At 39.3% G+C, this 17,568-nt stretch overlaps 2 protein-coding genes across 2 annotated transcripts; one reads left to right on the top strand and one right to left on the bottom strand.

Annotated features, from left to right (window-relative positions):
* Window positions 1-5,282: 5,282 nt before the first annotated feature.
* Window positions 5,283-7,702, bottom strand: elp5 (elongator acetyltransferase complex subunit 5). Its single transcript, XM_074623003.1, has 9 exons — window positions 7,545-7,702; window positions 7,296-7,428; window positions 7,154-7,214; window positions 6,945-7,025; window positions 6,461-6,672; window positions 6,061-6,236; window positions 5,902-5,982; window positions 5,701-5,801; window positions 5,283-5,586 (listed from the first exon to the last, which is right to left on the bottom strand). The coding sequence occupies exons 2-9, from the start codon at window positions 7,348-7,350 to the stop codon at window positions 5,478-5,480; spliced, it is 876 nt and encodes a 291-aa protein (XP_074479104.1). The 5' UTR covers window positions 7,351-7,428; window positions 7,545-7,702; the 3' UTR covers window positions 5,283-5,477.
* A 1,892-nt stretch (window positions 7,703-9,594) lies between these two features.
* On the top strand, window positions 9,595-15,632 carry phf23b (PHD finger protein 23b). The gene is made up of 5 exons (XM_074622998.1): window positions 9,595-10,140; window positions 12,813-12,844; window positions 12,962-13,054; window positions 13,154-13,763; window positions 13,892-15,632. The coding sequence occupies exons 1-5, from the start codon at window positions 10,113-10,115 to the stop codon at window positions 14,083-14,085; spliced, it is 957 nt and encodes a 318-aa protein (XP_074479099.1). The 5' UTR covers window positions 9,595-10,112; the 3' UTR covers window positions 14,086-15,632.
* Window positions 15,633-17,568: the final 1,936 nt, after the last annotated feature.

Below are 17,568 nucleotides of genomic sequence, written 5' to 3'. Positions count from 1 at the left end.
AGGCCATTTTTTCCAAAATGGTAGCTATGGGGCAAAGTGAACCAAAGGTTATGGGGTAAATTGAGCCACTGGCACACTAATATTCTACTATTATTCCGAGCCACTGGCTCAATTTACCCCACCATAAATTAACCAAATTAATTATCTGAAGTATAAAATGGTATTACCGTTGAGTGTTACACAACTTGGTTTGATTTTTTATGTGTTAACCTTTATAGAAGAGGGAGATAAAGGAAGTAAAAACAGTTGGTTATAGTGGAACAGCAGAGGCAAAGAGGGTCCTCACAGAGGTGGTAGAGAAGGAGCTTGCAGACCATATCAAGAAGCTGGCTGAACAGTTCCACGGCCTTACTCCAAAGAAATGCTGTGAACTGGCATTGGAATTGGCAGAAAGAACAACCTTCCTGTCCCCAACAACTGGAAAGAGCAGGGTTTAGCAGGTAGGCCTAGGTCAAACCAAAGACCAAGACGAAAATCACAGCGTACAGCAGTTCTGAGGAGAGTGATGTTCCCATCCCATTTGATGACACTTCTGAGCATGAGTGTTCTAATGATGAGAGAAGTGAATCAGACATCTCAGATCTGTCAGTTGGTGACTTTGTCATAGTAAACTTTGTATCCAAAGGCAGGAGCTACCATTACATTGGCTTGGTTGAGAGCCTGGAGGGCAACGAAGTGAGTGCAAGATTTCTCAGAAGAATCCGGGGGAACACTTGACGTGAGAAGCCCACCTTTGTATTCAAGGAAAAGGATGAGGCATCTTTTCCACTGAGTGATGTGCTGAAGAAGCTACCTCAACCTCAAAAGGCTGAAGGAACTGCAAGGAGGGAGCAACAGTTCATATTTCCCTGCAACCTTGACGACTGGAATATTGTCGAATATTGAATGATATTTTGATTGTTCAATGGTCTTGAAACTCACAGGTGGTTTGTTCTCACAAGTTCATAACTGTGAAACTGTTTATTAACACACTTATGCTGAGGTTTAAACTTAAAAACTCAGATGTTCAGTTTACCCCACGATGGCTCAACTTACCCACTGACTCGGATCAACTTACCCCTTACCTGGGGCAAGTTGAGCCACAGGAGCACTTTTTTTGGGAAGGTCATTTTTTTCAGACAGCTTTGTGATGGATGCATGCTGATCATTTCATTTGATAGGAGAGATCCTGAATTTAAGGTTCATGTTTTCATTTGACTTCTGTCTTATTTTTCCTAACCTCGAGGACAGCATAAGTAAAAATTGGCTCATCTTACCCCACTCTCCCCTACACTAAAGAAAACAACTTCAACATTCAAAATTTAGTTTTATTATCATTTTTGTTTTTTTGTACTTTATTTTTTCCCTTTTTTCAAGGTTGTTTTCATATATGCAATTTACAGTTCGTAATTACAATAGTTTATAAACCATTTTTTAAGTAGATGAGCTTATAGACAAACTTATTAAGTACACTAAAGAAAACAACTTCAACATTCAAAATGTAGTTTTATTATCATTTTTGTTTTTTTGTACTTTATTTTTTCCCTTTTTTCAAGGTTGTTTTCATATATGCAATTTACAGTTCGTAATTACAATAGTTTATAAACCATTTTTTAAGTAGATGAGCTTATAGACAAACTTATTAAGTACACTAGAGAAAAGAACCTCAACATTCAAAATTGAGTTTTATTATCATTTTTATTTTTTTATTTGTTATACTTTATTTTTTCCCCCTTTTTCAAGGTTGTTTTCATATATGCAATTTACAGTTCGTAATTATAATAGTTTTATAAACCAATTTTTAAGTAGGTGAGCTTATAGACAAACTCATTAAGTAGGGGAGAGTGGGGTAAGATGAGCCAGTGGGTAAGTTGACCCACCCCCTCTATCTTGGCAACTGTGATTATGTTTTGTCATGTGACCATTATTTTAGGAAGTACCCATCATTTCTATCTTGCTGTGATGGAGTTAAGCACATGGGAGAAGTAGTAAGTACTTTTTTACACCAAAAACAGTTTTTTCCCAGTCAAAGTAAATTTTCTGCATGTCAGGAATAATGGATGTTAGATCAAAGCAAATGTATCCAGGTCTAAAAAAATATATTATACACGTTGGTGATTTACTAAGATATAACACCATGTTAATCCCTTCGCTAAAGATTAGCCTGAATTGCTAAACTGGGCCATTTTTTCCAAAATGGTAGCTATGGGGCAAAGTGAACCAAAGGTTATGGGGTAAATTGAGCCACTGGCACACTAATATTCTACTATTATTCCGAGCCACTGGCTCAATTTACCCCACCATAAATTAACCAAATTAATTCTCTGAAGTATAAAATGGTATTACCGTTGAGTGTTACACAACTTGGTTTGATTTTTTATGTGTTAACCTTTATAGAAGAGGGAGATAAAGGAAGTAAAAACAGTTGGTTATAGTGGAACAGCAGAGGCAAAGAGGGTCCTCACAGAGGTGGTAGAGAAGGAGCTTGCAGACCATATCAAGAAGCTGGCTGAACAGTTCCACGGCCTTACTCCAAAGAAATGCTGTGAACTGGCATTGGAATTGGCAGAAAGAACAACCTTCCTGTCCCCAACAACTGGAAAGAGAAGGGTTTAGCAGGTAGGCCTAGGTCAAACCAAAGACCAAGACGAAAATCACAGCGTACAGCAGTTCTGAGGAGAGTGTGATGCCATCCCATTTGATGACACTTCTGAGCATGAGAGTTCTAATGATGAGAGAAGTGAATCAGACATCGCAGATCTGTCAGTTGGTGACTTTGTCATAGTAAACTTTGTATCCAAAGGCAGGAGCTACCATTACATTGGCTTGGTTGAGAGCCTGGAGGGCAACGAAGTGAGTGCAAGATTTCTCAGAAGAATCCGGGGGAACACTTGACGTGAGAAGCCCACCTTTGTATTCAAGGAAAAGGATGAGGCATCTTTTCTGCTGAGTGATGTGCTGAAGAAGCTACCTCAACCTCAAAAGGCTGAAGGAACTGCAAGGAGGGAGCAACAGTTCATATTTCCCTGCAACCTTGACGACTGGGATATAGTCGAATATTGAATGATATTTTGATTGTTCAATGGTCTTGAAACTCACAGGTGGTTTGTTCTCACAAGTTCATAACTGTGAAACTGTTTATTAACACACTTATGCTGAGGTTTAAACTTAAAAACTCAGATATTCAGTTTACCCCACGATGGCTCAACTTACCCACTGACTCGGATCAACTTACCCCTTACCTGGGGCAAGTTGAGCCACAGGAGCACTTTTTTTGGGAAGGTCATTTTTTTCAGACAGCTTTGTGATGGATGCATGCTGATCATTTCATTTGATAGGAGAGATCCTGAATTTAAGGTTCATGTTTTCATTTGACTTCTGTCTCATTTTTCCTAACCTCGAGGACAGCATAAGTAAAAATTGGCTCATCTTACCCCACTCTCCCCTACACTAAAGAAAACAACTTCAACATTCAAAATTTAGTTTTATTATCATTTTAGTTTTTTTGTACTTTATTTTTTCCCTTTTTTCAAGGTTGTTTTCATATATGCAATTTACAGTTCGTAATTACAATAGTTTATAAACCAATTTTTAAGTAGGTGAGCTTATAGACAAACTCATTAAGTACACTAAAGAAAACAACTTCAACATTCAAAATGTAGTTTTATTATCATTTTTTTTATACTTTATTTTTTCCCCCTTTTTCAAGGTTGTTTTCATATATGCAATTTACAGTTCGTAATTACAATAGTTTATAAACCATTTTTTAAGTAGATGAGCTTATAGACAAACTCATTAAGTACACTAAAGAAAACAACCTCAACATTCAAAATGTAGTTTTATTATCAATTTTTAAATTTTTTTTATACTTTATTTTTTCCCCCCTTTTTCAAGGTTGTTTTCATATATGCAATTTACAGTTCGTAATTATAATAGTTTTATAAACCAATTTTTTAAGTAGATGAGCTTATAGACAAACTCATTAAGTACACTAAAGAAAACAACCTCAACATTCAAAATTGAGTTTTATTATCAGTTTCAGCTACTTTTTAGAGTGATTGTGGTGCAAGTTTAACACCAACATTATCTCTGTTAACACATTTATGTGTAAACATAAAGTTTTGCTTTCATTTTGACAGCTTGATTGGTGTCAATAAACCTCATCATGTAATGGTGATTCAAACAAGTCCTTTATTAGTCCCAAAGTGGGGAAATTTGCAGTGTACAGCAGCAAAGGGGATAGTGCAAAAAAACAAGATGCATCAGCTAACACAGTAAAAAAGAGCTAAACAAAATGTAACAAAATATGAACCATTTAAATAGAAGGAAGTATAAAAATAGAAGCAGTATATACAGTATTGATAATAAACAGACTATTAAAACGTGGAAAATGATATTGCACAGTGAGAATGAATGAAATTCCACCTGAAAATATCAGGTTATTGTCAGTTTTTTGGTGTGTGGTTGTGGAGTCTGACAAAATAAAATAATCACTGGGCGTGGGTGAATACTTTTTATAGGCACAGTGGCCTCTGTATTATAATATTTGGCATAGTGGCATTATTTGACTTTACACCTAATAAATTACTTAAAAATATTAGGAAACTATAAACAAACAACCCCCTCTGACATTGCCATACAAATATCTCTCATGCTTTAGTGATGCTATTTATAATGGGAATGGATAATATGGAAAATAATTATAATTTGATACAAATAGACCTTGGGCGTTAATTGATATCTGTTGAAGTAACCAATTTGTCAACATCATTTACAATAAAATTACCTTAACTGTAATCATATGAATTAATCTCATTAATATTACATCCAATCATGGTATGGAGGGGCCTGAATTTACTTTAGAGTGATTATGTTTGAGACAAAATCTACTTGTGACTCTTAACATATTTAATGGCCACAATTTTTCCCTCTGAGATAACTTAATTTCTACTGTAGGATTTTTAGTGGCTCTAGAAAAGGAAAAAAAAAAACATCCCATATTTTTACAAGAGCAAAAACAGTGTAACAGAATGTATAGTTTTCATTCTTATCACATTAATAATCTTGTGACCCTGCTCATATTTATCTTGTCCCGACCCACAGGTTGGGAACCACTACAACAAATCATTGTGTAAAAAGTCAGTTGGATGATGCCATAAATTGGACATGTACAATATTCAACTTTATGAAAAAGCAAAGTGTGGTATTATCTGTTGGATAAAAGCCTTGTTTTATTCAACAAGGAAACATTTTGAAAAAAAAAATAAAAAAATCAAGGCGATCAATAATATTAGAAAACACTCTTGGATAAAACCATTTTATAAACATAATACACATTTCTTACAGAAATATTGTACATTATTTTAAATCATCAATACTCCGTGAGATGGCGGCAAGTCTTTGAATCTTCACTACTGAAAATGACTCAGTGTCTTGAATAGCAAGGAGGACATAAAAAGTGGATCCTCTGTGCCTTCAGGGGGTTTTGTGCCAGAAGCCTACACATCAAGATCATCATCGGGGTCCTCCTGGTCATAGTCATCATTGGCGTCAGGCTCATACAGAATTCGTCCTGAACCTGGGCCTGAGTGGAGCAGAGCTGTTTTCCTGAAAGAGAAAAAAAAGGGGATTTTTAAGTTGTTGGTAAAAAATGAATAAAACATATGGAATGTTATCACTGAAAAAAAAAAAAAATCGGACAATTGTGGTAAGGTTTCTCACTTCTCTTTGCTGAAGACGAAGGGAAGTGCAAGTTTCTCTCTGGCCTTCCGCTCTTTATCAGATAGTCGAAGGTTGAAGGTCAAGTTGGCTGTTGGGTCCGTCTACAGAAATGCAAAAAAAGACACGTTTCAGTCCGAGCCCTACCGTTATCCTATTGAACCGTGTATGGTGTGAAGGTATTAAGCATGTGTTATATTGCACCTCTGGGTCATTCTGTTTGGGCCCAAGTTGCCTGCTCAGTACTATGACTGTAAGATCATCTCTGATGCTGAAAATCTCCTCCTAAGGACAAAAAAGTTATCAACAATTTTTAACAGTGGAGGAACACAAAATAGTCATCCTGAGGGAAACACCGCTTACATCTTGCACAACTTTCCCCGATTTTGAGCGCTTTATTAGCTTCGCCACAGCTTCGTCTCCCTTCATCCCAGGTGCGACAGTGACGACTGAAGTAGCCAAGTTGCATACACTTCCCACAGTGCCCCTCTGATGCATATCTGCATGGAGCAGACCGATAATAGCTCTCACAGCTCCCCCTAATGAAAACACAGAAAAAGACCCTTGAATAGTGGGAAAACTGTGCTTTATTCTGAAATAAGTCAGACAAGAAAGTTTATTTTACAATAGCATGATGCACTTATTTTAAGAAATATTTGATTATCCTTGATTTCTCTTAAAAGATAATTAAAAATAAAAGGTATGCGATGACTTGAAACTTGTGACATCATGCCGACACACACATCAAGAAGATTTATATCACCTTTCCTAAGTTGCTGAAGAGTTTTGCAGACAGCAGGAGCACCGACGTGTCTCAAAATCCACGAAAGAGAGTCGATCACTAAGGTAGCTGGTTTGGGGTGCGGTGTTTGCTTCACCAGACGTGTAAGTTCCTCCAGACAGAACTGGTGAACTGTGAAAGCTGGGTGATCAGTCCAGCCTAGGGGGTCCGTATAAGCATTGTGAAAGTGTAGCCTGAAGTGACAAAAACAGATGATTAGCGGTTTGTTTGGTTAAATAAAGTGCCTAATAAAAAAGTGCTGCAGCAACCTATAATTTCCCTTATCGAGTAACCTATTGATTGTGTTTCCAATCATTTGATTAATCATTTAGTCTATATAAAATGTCAGAAATCAGAAAAGATATACATGAAGAAAATCAACAAACGCTCACAGTGGAAAAGAGGGAAACCAGTGAATCTTGCATTTTGCAGATTAAATGACTGATTAAAGGTGACTGTCAGTTACCTCTGAACAGGTGATCCTTTCAATCCATCTCTCAGCTCTTCCTCACTGACCTCAAAGCCCAGGACATGGACAGCTTCCTCCCTAAATTCACAACATGGGTCACAAGGTAGGTTTTTATAATATATATATATTTTTTCAGCAAATACATAACTTAGAAACATTAATAAGTGATAGTACATACATAACCAAACATGCATTTCTTTAAATACCTGTTCAATGCAGCATGGATGAAGCTCCTCAGGAGGTGTCGACCAGAGTAGCTTGCAGAATCTAACAATGCAAGTAGACATTACATGACTCTACTGTATGATGTGCTACTGTATATGTTTCAACGACATTTAAAGCATTTACCTTGTATTATGAGAAACCCTCCAGCATCAATGCCTTGCAGTATGTCAGGCAACATTGTACTAAGTTAGGTATATAAGTAGATTGTAGAAGGTCCAGGTAGCTTCTGCTAGTTAGCATCCCTCTGATTCACCACCTATTTAAACGTGAATACCATGTTTTAAAAAAAGCCAATAACTCAGTAATTAACAGCAGAAGAATGACATCCTTCAAAGTTCAGAATGACAAGCGCCTAAAGTCGCAGAAACTCACATTTCACTGATAATAATAAAGCTTTCTCTGCCCCAAACCAAGTCCAACTTGTGTCGCTAGATAGCATGTTTTGGATGTGTGCGATTCAAAAACATCATATCCCAGAATTCCACTCTTGCTTTATTGCATTATGGGAAATGTAGTTCAGCAACATTTACTACACTGTGCATGTGTTGGGTCCCCCCTATTTTCCGTTTTCAAAAGGGACCTTGTGGACAATCATCTCAGGGCTTTAAGACTAATGAAAGGACAACATGCAAAGTGTCTCCTCAGAGCTTATGAAGAACTGAACATAAAATTATATACAAAAATTATAAAAACAATAATAGAGATATAAAAGATACAGAGTGAATGGGTGAATATAGTGTGTGCAGTCCGTCAATAAATAAATGTAGTATGTGCAATAAATAAATGTAATATGTGCAGTCTATAAAGTGGTATATAGGATGTATAGTGTAAATATATGATGATGACCCCTAGAGCTACTATGGAAGAGTGCAGTCTTATTATTATTTATTTATTTATGCATTTCTTTTTTTGTTCCTTTAATTATTTTCTAACCCCTCTTTTATTTTTGTTATTATATATATATATATATTTTTATAATTTAAGTTATCTGTCCTATCCAATTGTGCCTTGTATGTTAGAAGTATTGAGTTTAGATTACAATGCCTTAAAGGGACTGTTTGTAAGAATCAGAAATGCTTGTTAACAGCGACACCTGTGGCCGTTAAGTCAACGAAAGTCAGCGTCGGCTCACGCTTGCTCGCTCTAAATAGACATGAACGAGCATCGCTCAAAACAGTGAGGCGACACACGTCAGCTAAAACCACAATATCACTCTATATTTCAGCTGCTTGGCAGTAATGTTAGCTGACCAGACAAAGGTCTCTCCATGAATCAATGCTGATCCTAGTGTTGGCTTTTGAGGCTGAAGCAGGAAGAGAAACGTTATCGTCTCCGACCCGGTGCCGGAGGGAGACACCGGAACCCGGTCGGAGACGATAACGTTTCTCGCTGTGGAGCCCCGTCACTTCACAAGACACGGGAAACCTCTGTTGGTCTGGAGGAGCTGCAGCAGTTATTTCTGCACAAACGTCCACTAGATATTCTCAGAGCTAAACTAACGGTACGTGTCCACAGGCTCCGTGCTTTCCACGCTCCCCATTCATTGTCTATGCAAGAAGCCGCGCAATGCATTCCGGTAGCGTGGCGTCGCGATTCGAGAGACTAGGCGTCACGACGCCCGCTCCTTATTTGCATGAAGTTGAGGTCCTGGCTACTTTATGCAAATCACGGGCGTCTGACGCGACTCGCCGCCTCTCGAAACTCCCGATAATCTTTTAAACTAAACGTTGTCGAGCCAAAATAAAGACAGATTCAGCAACTGCATGGGTTATTTCTCGCCTCAAATGTTTTCAGAAACACATTTCAGTGAACTATTTACGTGAAATAAGAGAAGAAAGTTTCCAAACGAGCCTCCATACTGGTTCCGGTTTGAAAGCTGGGAGCAGCAGCCAACGGCGGGAAAGCATTCGTCCAATCAGGAGCCGAGTGCCTTGTTTCTAGGGACAGCCCACCAAGCGTCCAATGTTGGGAAGCGTCACGTCCCCTCGTGATAAAAAACGCCCCTGTGGACACGTACCATAACTCTTCTGCAGTGTGTAGTGTGCGCGCATGCACGTGAGGTGGAGCGAGAAAGAGCGCAGCGTGCGAGTGAAGGCAAGCAGGCAGAGGAGCAGAGGAGCAGAGTACAGCAGAGACTCCGGCCCTGGAGACCAAAGCTACGGTCTTCCCCGCATCCTCCGACCGCAGCCAACACTGTTTTGCAAGACGGGCTTCACTAGATACAACTTTGTGCTTTTGGTGCTTCCGTGTAGTTTGTGTTCGAGTCTTGTCTGAACAGCGTAGCCACACGCGAGCATGCATGGGCCATCGACCCGGTATATTTATACATGTAAAAAGTTACAAACAGTCCCTTTAATGTTTGTAAATGAATTTTCTTCAATAATAAAAAAGAAGAAAAAAAACTACGTTACCCAGCATTCCCCGCGGGAGAAACACTCTGCTTCTGGCAGCCTGAAGAGCGTTTCTGCCGCGCACACGGAGAAGAAGAAGAAGAAGACGGAATAAAGTCAAAACTCTCAGTCCGTTTAGTGTGTGAGCCGACAAGAGAAGAGACAAAACTTCATGGGAGAAGAAGTTCACATTACGGATCAACATTAAGTAGTTAACCTGAGGAGTTGTGCCATGTTGTAGTGTAGTAGTGAGGGTTATATAAATGTAGTGACGGAGAGAAAGCTTGAAGTGACAGAGGAATTAGTAGTTTCTCTGGCTTTAGAGTAGCGGATCCTCCAGGGAGGGAATATACCACACTTTTGGACCCGAGGTGGAGAGTGTATTTTGGGGGTAAAGCTGTGCTCCGGAGCTCCTTCCTTTGGAGGCTTGCTGCTGGTGAAGTTCCCCGGCGGTAAGGTGCAGCCACGCCGGGGGGAAAGCACTGCTAGCTCTGCTGCTGCTGCTGCTTCTTCTGGTGTCGTGGATCGAGGCCTGGTCGGTGAGGCGACAATGCTTGACATAATGTCCGAGCACCAAGGTATGTTTACACCAGTATTACCACCAGATTAAACCATTACAAACAACACTCTTCCACGTGTTATCTCATCAAAATCGCTCCTATTTTAGCACTCATCAATGCTAGCTAATGCTAACGTTGTCTACCTGTTTGGTTGCGCATGTTGTATTAATAGCACCGCTTTGCTTCTTGTTGTTTTTGTCGTCAAAATAGCATGAAAAGTTGTGTTAAAGTGGAATGTTTTCTTACGATCGCTTGTGTTATTGCACAGTTTGAGTTAGCATGCTAGTGATTTAGCCTGCAAAGCTATTAGCTAGCTTAGTAGCTAACGTTACCTAACCACCTCCACAGGAATCCCTCTCTACTATGACAGCTTTAAGGTGAATTAGACAGCTTGTCAGTCACGAAAAACACACTTTGTCTGCATTACAACCTGATTAAACGTTACAGCTTGCTAACACCAAGCTAACAAGCTAATAATTCAAGAGAGCTAGCACGATTAGCTAGCTGACCAAGTGGCTGCTTCTTAGCTACAAGTTAACTCCAATCGACATGTTTGTCGAGTTTAAATGTTGTTAAATATACCTGTGCATTAAGTAAACTCACTAGTTGAACCCCTGTTTTCTTGTTATCCTGCAAACGTGTTGTTAGCCTCTAACTGTCAGCTAGCAGGTAGCATCTAGAGACAACACAAACAAGTTGTAAAGCTCAGCAGCCCACACATTGAGCTTTGTTACCATGTCATGCTTTAAGGTGAATTACACAGCTTGTCGGCCACGAAAAATGTGTTTTGCATTAGTTCAAACCTGATTACAGCTTGCTAACACCAAGCTAACATGGCCAATGAGCTAGCACGATTAGGTAGCTGACCAAGTGGCTGCTTCTTAGCTACAAGTTAACTCCAATCGACATATGTGTCGAGTTTAAATGTTGTTAAATAGATCTGTGCATTAAGTAAACTCACTAGTTTTCCTTTTATCCCCACAAACGTGTTGTTATCTTCTCTTAATGTCAGCTAACTGTTAGCCAGCAGGTAGCATCTAGAGACAATACAAACAAGTTTCAAAGCTTGGCAGCCCACACATTGAGTTTTGTTACCATGTCATGCTTTTAAGGTGAATTAGACAGCTTGTCAGCCACGAAAAATGTGTTTTGCATTAGTTCAAACCTGATTACAGCTTGCTAACATGGCTAATAAGCCTTCCACTACCATTTCAAGAAGCCTGATGAGCTTGCTGACCCTTGTTAACTCCAATCGACATGTTTGCAACTTGTTAAATATACCTGTGCATTAAGTAAACTCACTAGTAGAAACCCTGTTTTCCTGTTATCTCTGCATAACGTGTTGTTAGCCTCTAACTGTCAGCCAGCATCTAGAGACAATACAAACACGTTTTGAGCTTTGTTACCATGGCAGCTTTAAGGTGAATTAGGCAGCATGTCAGCCACAAAAAAATGTGTTTTGCATTAGTTCAAACATGATTAAACCTTACAGCTTGCTCACCTGTAGCTAATAAGCCTTCCACTACCACTTTAAGAAGCATGATCATCTAGCTGACACAAGTGGCTGCTTGTAAGCTACAAGTTAACTCCAATCCAAATGTTTGTCGAGTTTAAATGTTGTTTTGAATATATCTGTGCATTAAGTAAACTCACTAGTTGAACCCCTGTTTTCCTGTTATCGCTGCAAACGTGTTGTTATCTTCTCCAAACTATTAGCCAGCAGGTAGCATCTTTAGAGACAATACAAACAAGTTTTAAAGCTTGGCAGCCAACACATTGAGCCACCTTTCACAAAAGCAACCACTGATGTTAACTTGATGAACACTTCTTCAATGGTTGATGCTGAAATATCCAGACTTTGCAGTAAAAGTTCAGATGGTGATCATCAAGTGACACCGGTTGCGGTTGTTGGCAGAAAGAGTCAACCAGCTGTTAACGTGATGACTGGTTTGCTTATTATCCTCTCAAACTGTTACCAGTAACTCTTAAAGTTTACTTACTTTAGTTTTTAAACTTTAAACATGCACTATCTGCAAACATCTTGCACTCTAACCACTGGTGCACTTTACACTTACTTTACAATATACATCCTATATACCACTTTATAGACCGCACATATGCACATATTACATTTATTTATTGCACATACTACATTGATTTATTGACGGACTGCACACACTATGTTCACCCATTCACTCTGTATCTTTTATATCTCTATTATTGTTTTTATAATTTTTGTATACCTTTTACCTCTCCTGTGTTTCACTCTGTTTGCTGATGTTGCTGCTTTGACACCTGAATTAAGGTTCATCTTATCTTATCATATATGTTCAGTTCTTCATAAGCTCTGAGGAGACACTTTGCATGTTGTCCTTTCATTAGTCTTAAAGCACTGAGATGATTGTCCACAAGGTTTGCTGATGTTGCTGCTTTGACACCTGAATTTCCCTCCGGGGATTAATAAAGGTTCATCTTATCTTATCTTAAATAAGCTCAACATACTCCACACCAGTAACCCTGATTTAAGTTATTGACCCTGTGTTAGCAAAGCTAATGCTTGCCTTAGTCCACATGTGTGTCATCATAGCCCTAGGCAACCGGGTAATACTGTGTATAAGCTGTTTTTGTGGAAGTAATAAATGAATCAAGACTTGTGACTTACAGAATTGTTTTTTGCTCTTCTCCACTAGATACACTGTTGACGTGCAAAACGGAACCTTTGGTGAGTACTTTTGTAATGTTGCTTTGAATACCCCTGAGTAATTCATTAAGTAGCTTTTTTTTTTATATATATATGTTAGCTTCACTTTTTTAAACAAAAATCATGTGCTTTCTGTAGCCCCCAGAGAGGAAAAAGAGGACGGTTGAGGACTTCAACAAGTTCTGCAGCTTTGTCCTGGCGTATGCTGGCTACATCCCCAGTCCAAAAGAGGTAAAGCTGCATTCATCACATTAGAAAATGACTGTTATTGGCTGCCTTGCTCAGGTTGTGAAGAAATACCAAAATGCTTTTTTTCTTGTTGTCTTGTAGGAAAGTTCATGGTCCCCAACATCATCCAGCTCTGCACACAGTTCAGGGTTGTCGGCAGACGGAGGCGGCGGAGGCAGCAGCTCCACCGGCAACACTTGGGCAGACGGAAGCTCCGACATCCACACCATCCACACGTTTGTCCGTAAAGCTCGAGCGAACAAGGGCAAAAACATTCGCCGCATGCACTCTGATAGCACTCTACTGGACAAGATGCGCCTTAAAGACTCCCTGTATGAGAGCCAGGCCAGCACTAAAGCCGAGCGCAAGAAGGACAAAAAGCTTAAAAAGCTGTCGCTGGGTTCCGGCATGACGGCGGCAGACAGCGGCAGCAGCGAAGGTGAGAAACGGGCGCGCATCAAGCGCAGCAAAAACTCAAAACAGCCAAAGCCCAAGAAGCTCAAAAGTTCGACTGCTCAAAGCGAGACAGACTCTGAGGCGCGCCATACGGAGGTACGAACCGGCAGAGAGGAGCTGACGGAGCACGGGGGCTCCACCCCGAGCATGCAGGACCTGGAGAAGATGCAGCCGGACGAGTCCATGAGGGAAGCAGAGATGAGCTCCAGTGAGGGTGAGACCTGGATCGCAGACGAAGACATTATGGTGGAGTCAGGTATGCTCAAATTTATTTGGTTGCATCTAATAAGCAATTTTCAATTCCAAACTAACTTGTTTTTTGGCCAATTCTTAATTTGACTTTTTTTTACCAGCTCTAATATCCGATAACTTTTTTCTCTTTAGGGGACGATTCATGGGACTTGATCACCTGTTACTGCGGGAAGCCATTCGCGGGACGGCCGATGATCGAATGCAACCAGTGCGGCATATGGGTGCACTTGTCGTGTGCAAAGATCAAGAAGTCCAACGTTCCAGACATCTTTTACTGCCACAAGTGCAGGGACGTGCGGCGGTCTGGAAACAAAAAAGACCCCTAGACACAAAGAGGACGGGAGGGACGAGGAGCACCCACCCTGTTTTTGCTGTCCTCTTTCTTGACACTTGTTTTCTTTGATGCCTACAGCCAAAACAGCCTAAAATTATCACCTGGATGGCAACTGTATTGTCAGTTTGTAGGATTTCTTTTTGACAATCACAACCATTCTTATTTATCCCTCACGGTTTCTTCTTTTTTTTGTTTTCTTTTTTTTTTTGTTCCTTACTTCTTTTTTCTTTGGCTACTGTGAAGAACTGGACAGAAGGCGACAGAGACAGCGGAGAATCATTTATTTGTTACTAATTAATTCCTTCATTAATTGGCTTTATTGTTGTATACTGTGCTGGTTGATGCCCACATGAACTTCCACACATATTCTCATATCCACTGTAGGCGCATTTTGACCCTTTTTTTTTCTTGAGGATATCGACAAATCAGAGGAAAATTTCCTTTAGTGTCTCAAGGAGTAGCATTTCAGTTTGATATCCATTTCCTCTCAAATCAATGCAAGTTTACAAATTGACAAAATTAATAAGAGATGGAAAAAGTCACCCCTGTTTGTTTAGAAGTATGTCATAATGCTAGATGGGCAGCTCATTTTATTTTTCGATCGTATTTTTTGGCAATTTGAGTTTGCATTTTTTTGTTTAGGTCGTAAGAGATCTCACTCCTCTAGAATAAGTGGTCTTTAAACTAATTGAATATGTCAACATTTAGCATTTTTGAATCTGCAATTGTGTCTAAATTACTACATTTCAAATTGCACACAGACAATTTTTTCAGCAGTGCACTTTTAAAATCTAAAACACCAAATACCATCCCACCAACATGCTTCTGGGTGGTATTTGGGATATGATGACCTCCGGCTGATTTAACTCTGTACTTGGCATGTAGCTGTGTACATTCATGATTAAGCGCTTAATGTTTCTCCCTGTCTGGCTTGTTAATCAATGCCAACCATTTACCATGAACAACATTTACATTGAAAGCTGTTTAAATTTTGATGTTTTTGTTCCATGTGTGGTTTTAGTTTTTCATGTTAAACTCATCTGATATGAGGGCGTAACGTTGCTGTAAGACGAATGGTTCAGCAGTGCTTGACAATATCAAAGTGGCTCTGAGGCTGAATGGTTGTAAAATATTTGTTTTCATGTAATTTGTTTATTTCTTAGCTTTCTGAGAAGCGGGATTAGGGATGCGCCCGCATTCAGAGAATGGACATAAAGATTGTCTCACATCGAGAACAAAGTTGTAGTGTACAGAAAATAAGTTGGCGCCGCAGTAGGCTGCGGCGTTTTGTTTATGTTGTTTGGTTTTTACCATGTGCTTTTTCTTTTCGTTTGGTTGGTGGGAGAGTCTTGGTAAGTCTCCAGTAGCAGTTGCACTCTCTCTACAACTTCAATTCTGTGTACATATCCTGTTCTTTGACAACTGTACATATGTGAAAGTGAAGAGAGAAAATACCCAAGCAAAATCTATATTTTCTGCAGTCTGATATTGTTTTCTTTAATTGTAGCTTGAAAAATAAAAAAGTCTTTGGGAACATAATGGTGGTATTTGGAATCCTTTTTATTGACAGAAACACCAAAAAAGACATTTGAAACCGTTATTTTGTCATATTTAATTACATGTTTGCACACAGGAGTGTTTGTCATGTTTGCATCTTCCACCACTAGAGGGAGTCGGTCGACAGGCATCTCACTTGTTGGTATGGCAGCGAGTTAATTAATAAGGAATAAATATGGAATATATGGTACAAAGTTCCCACATGGATTGGCTCTTTATTCCTCGTGTTCTTCCCAGTAGATGTCAGGTTCATCCTGGAACACAGACGTACAAAAGTTCAGTTTTTCATGCAATTCAAAAATTGTGTTTATGCAAATGATGGGGAAGGAAATAAACATCCAAGTTTCCTGTAGAAATCGTAACATTTAACCGCTGATATAGATTGATAGTGCTCATTAAAACTGCACCTTACTTGTACAAATACTTTATATGTATGAGCACTGTGTTCATTTCTCTCAGCCGCTAATGTAGTAGCTTTATCAACAGTTTTCCCACAGTGTTTTTCTCACCTTTCGGTTTCGGAGACTGGACATCTGAAAGCTGCCGATGGAGTCCAGAGGAGCAACTTTCCTCCTGCAGACACAGCAGTCTAAATCACTTCATTTCTTTTCATTTTATAATATACATTCACTCGGTATCACATGTTCCAAAAACAACATTAAACTTGACATTTCTTTTTTATTTAAAAGAACAAAAATCCAGCCAAAACATCTTAAAGTTAGATAGTTATGTTTAACTTTCTGATTCTGTCACATTCATTTAGATGATTGTTGACATAAAACAAGTTAAAACTCGCTTATGTTGTTATGTAAGTTACGTACATTTCTAATTACCCTGGTTTGTTCATTAGACACTGCAGCTAACGATTATTTTCATTGTCGATTAATCTGTTGATTATTTTCTTGATTAATCGATTAGTTGTTTGGTCTATAAAATGTCAGAAAATGTTGAAAAAATGTTGATCAGTGTTTCCCAAAGCCCAAGTTGACGTTCTCAAATGTCTTGTTTTGTACACGACTCAAAGATATTCAGTGTACTGTCATAGAGGAGTAAAGAAACCAGAAAATATTCACATTTAAGAAGCTGGAATCAGAGAATTTTAACTTTTATTTTTTTTAAAAATTACTCAAAACAATTATAAAACTAGTTGGGGATTAATTTAACAGTTGACGACTAATCGATTAATCTGTTAATCATTGCAGCTCTAGAAACAAGTCACATTTTGTAAAGCTTTATTTCTGCATTAATTTCATTATGTGTGTCTACAAAAGTACTTAAAGCACAAGTTTAAATCCATTCAAACCTCACCTCTTTTCATTGGCTTTACGGCGGTTCTGGTTCTGGTTCTGGCTCTGGTTCTGGCTCTGGCGTTGGAGAGAAAGATGATCTGTTGGGGCGAGGAAAGTCTCTGAATGACGGGGACGGCTGTCCAGGTCCCTGTCCATCTCCCCAGTGTCCCCCACAGAGAGGTCTCCCTGGTCTGTGCGATCAGGCAGGTGGGCAAAGAGCTCTTGATCCAACCAACTGAGCTCCTGAGGACAACAATCATTTTATAAAAAGACTTGCGGAGGATTAAATGCTTGCAGGTGTTTGATTGTCCAAGAGGGGACAAAAATGTTGCATGAAAAAGGCTTACCCTTTTGTTTCTGAATCTGCTTGGCAATAAAGCAGAATACGTCTCCTCTGGCAACATGTAAAGAGCCAGGAAAGGTAGCACACACCTGGAGCAAAGCATCTGAACACAGTTACATAGTCAGTAACATTAAACACACAAGCAACTGAATTTTTAAAAGAAACAACATGTTCACCTTAATTCTTGTGTTTTCTTTATGGAGTTCTGTCCTCAAAGCTGATGATGGTTGCCAGCTCTGCGTCTTCTGAGCTGCTGACCAGCGTGGAGGGTATTTGTAGGCATGGA

Source organism: Sebastes fasciatus, chromosome 22 (assembly GCF_043250625.1).
Source record: "Sebastes fasciatus isolate fSebFas1 chromosome 22, fSebFas1.pri, whole genome shotgun sequence".
Lineage (NCBI taxonomy): Eukaryota > Metazoa > Chordata > Actinopteri > Perciformes > Sebastidae > Sebastes > Sebastes fasciatus.
This window is presented reverse-complemented; position numbering and strand designations above follow the sequence as displayed.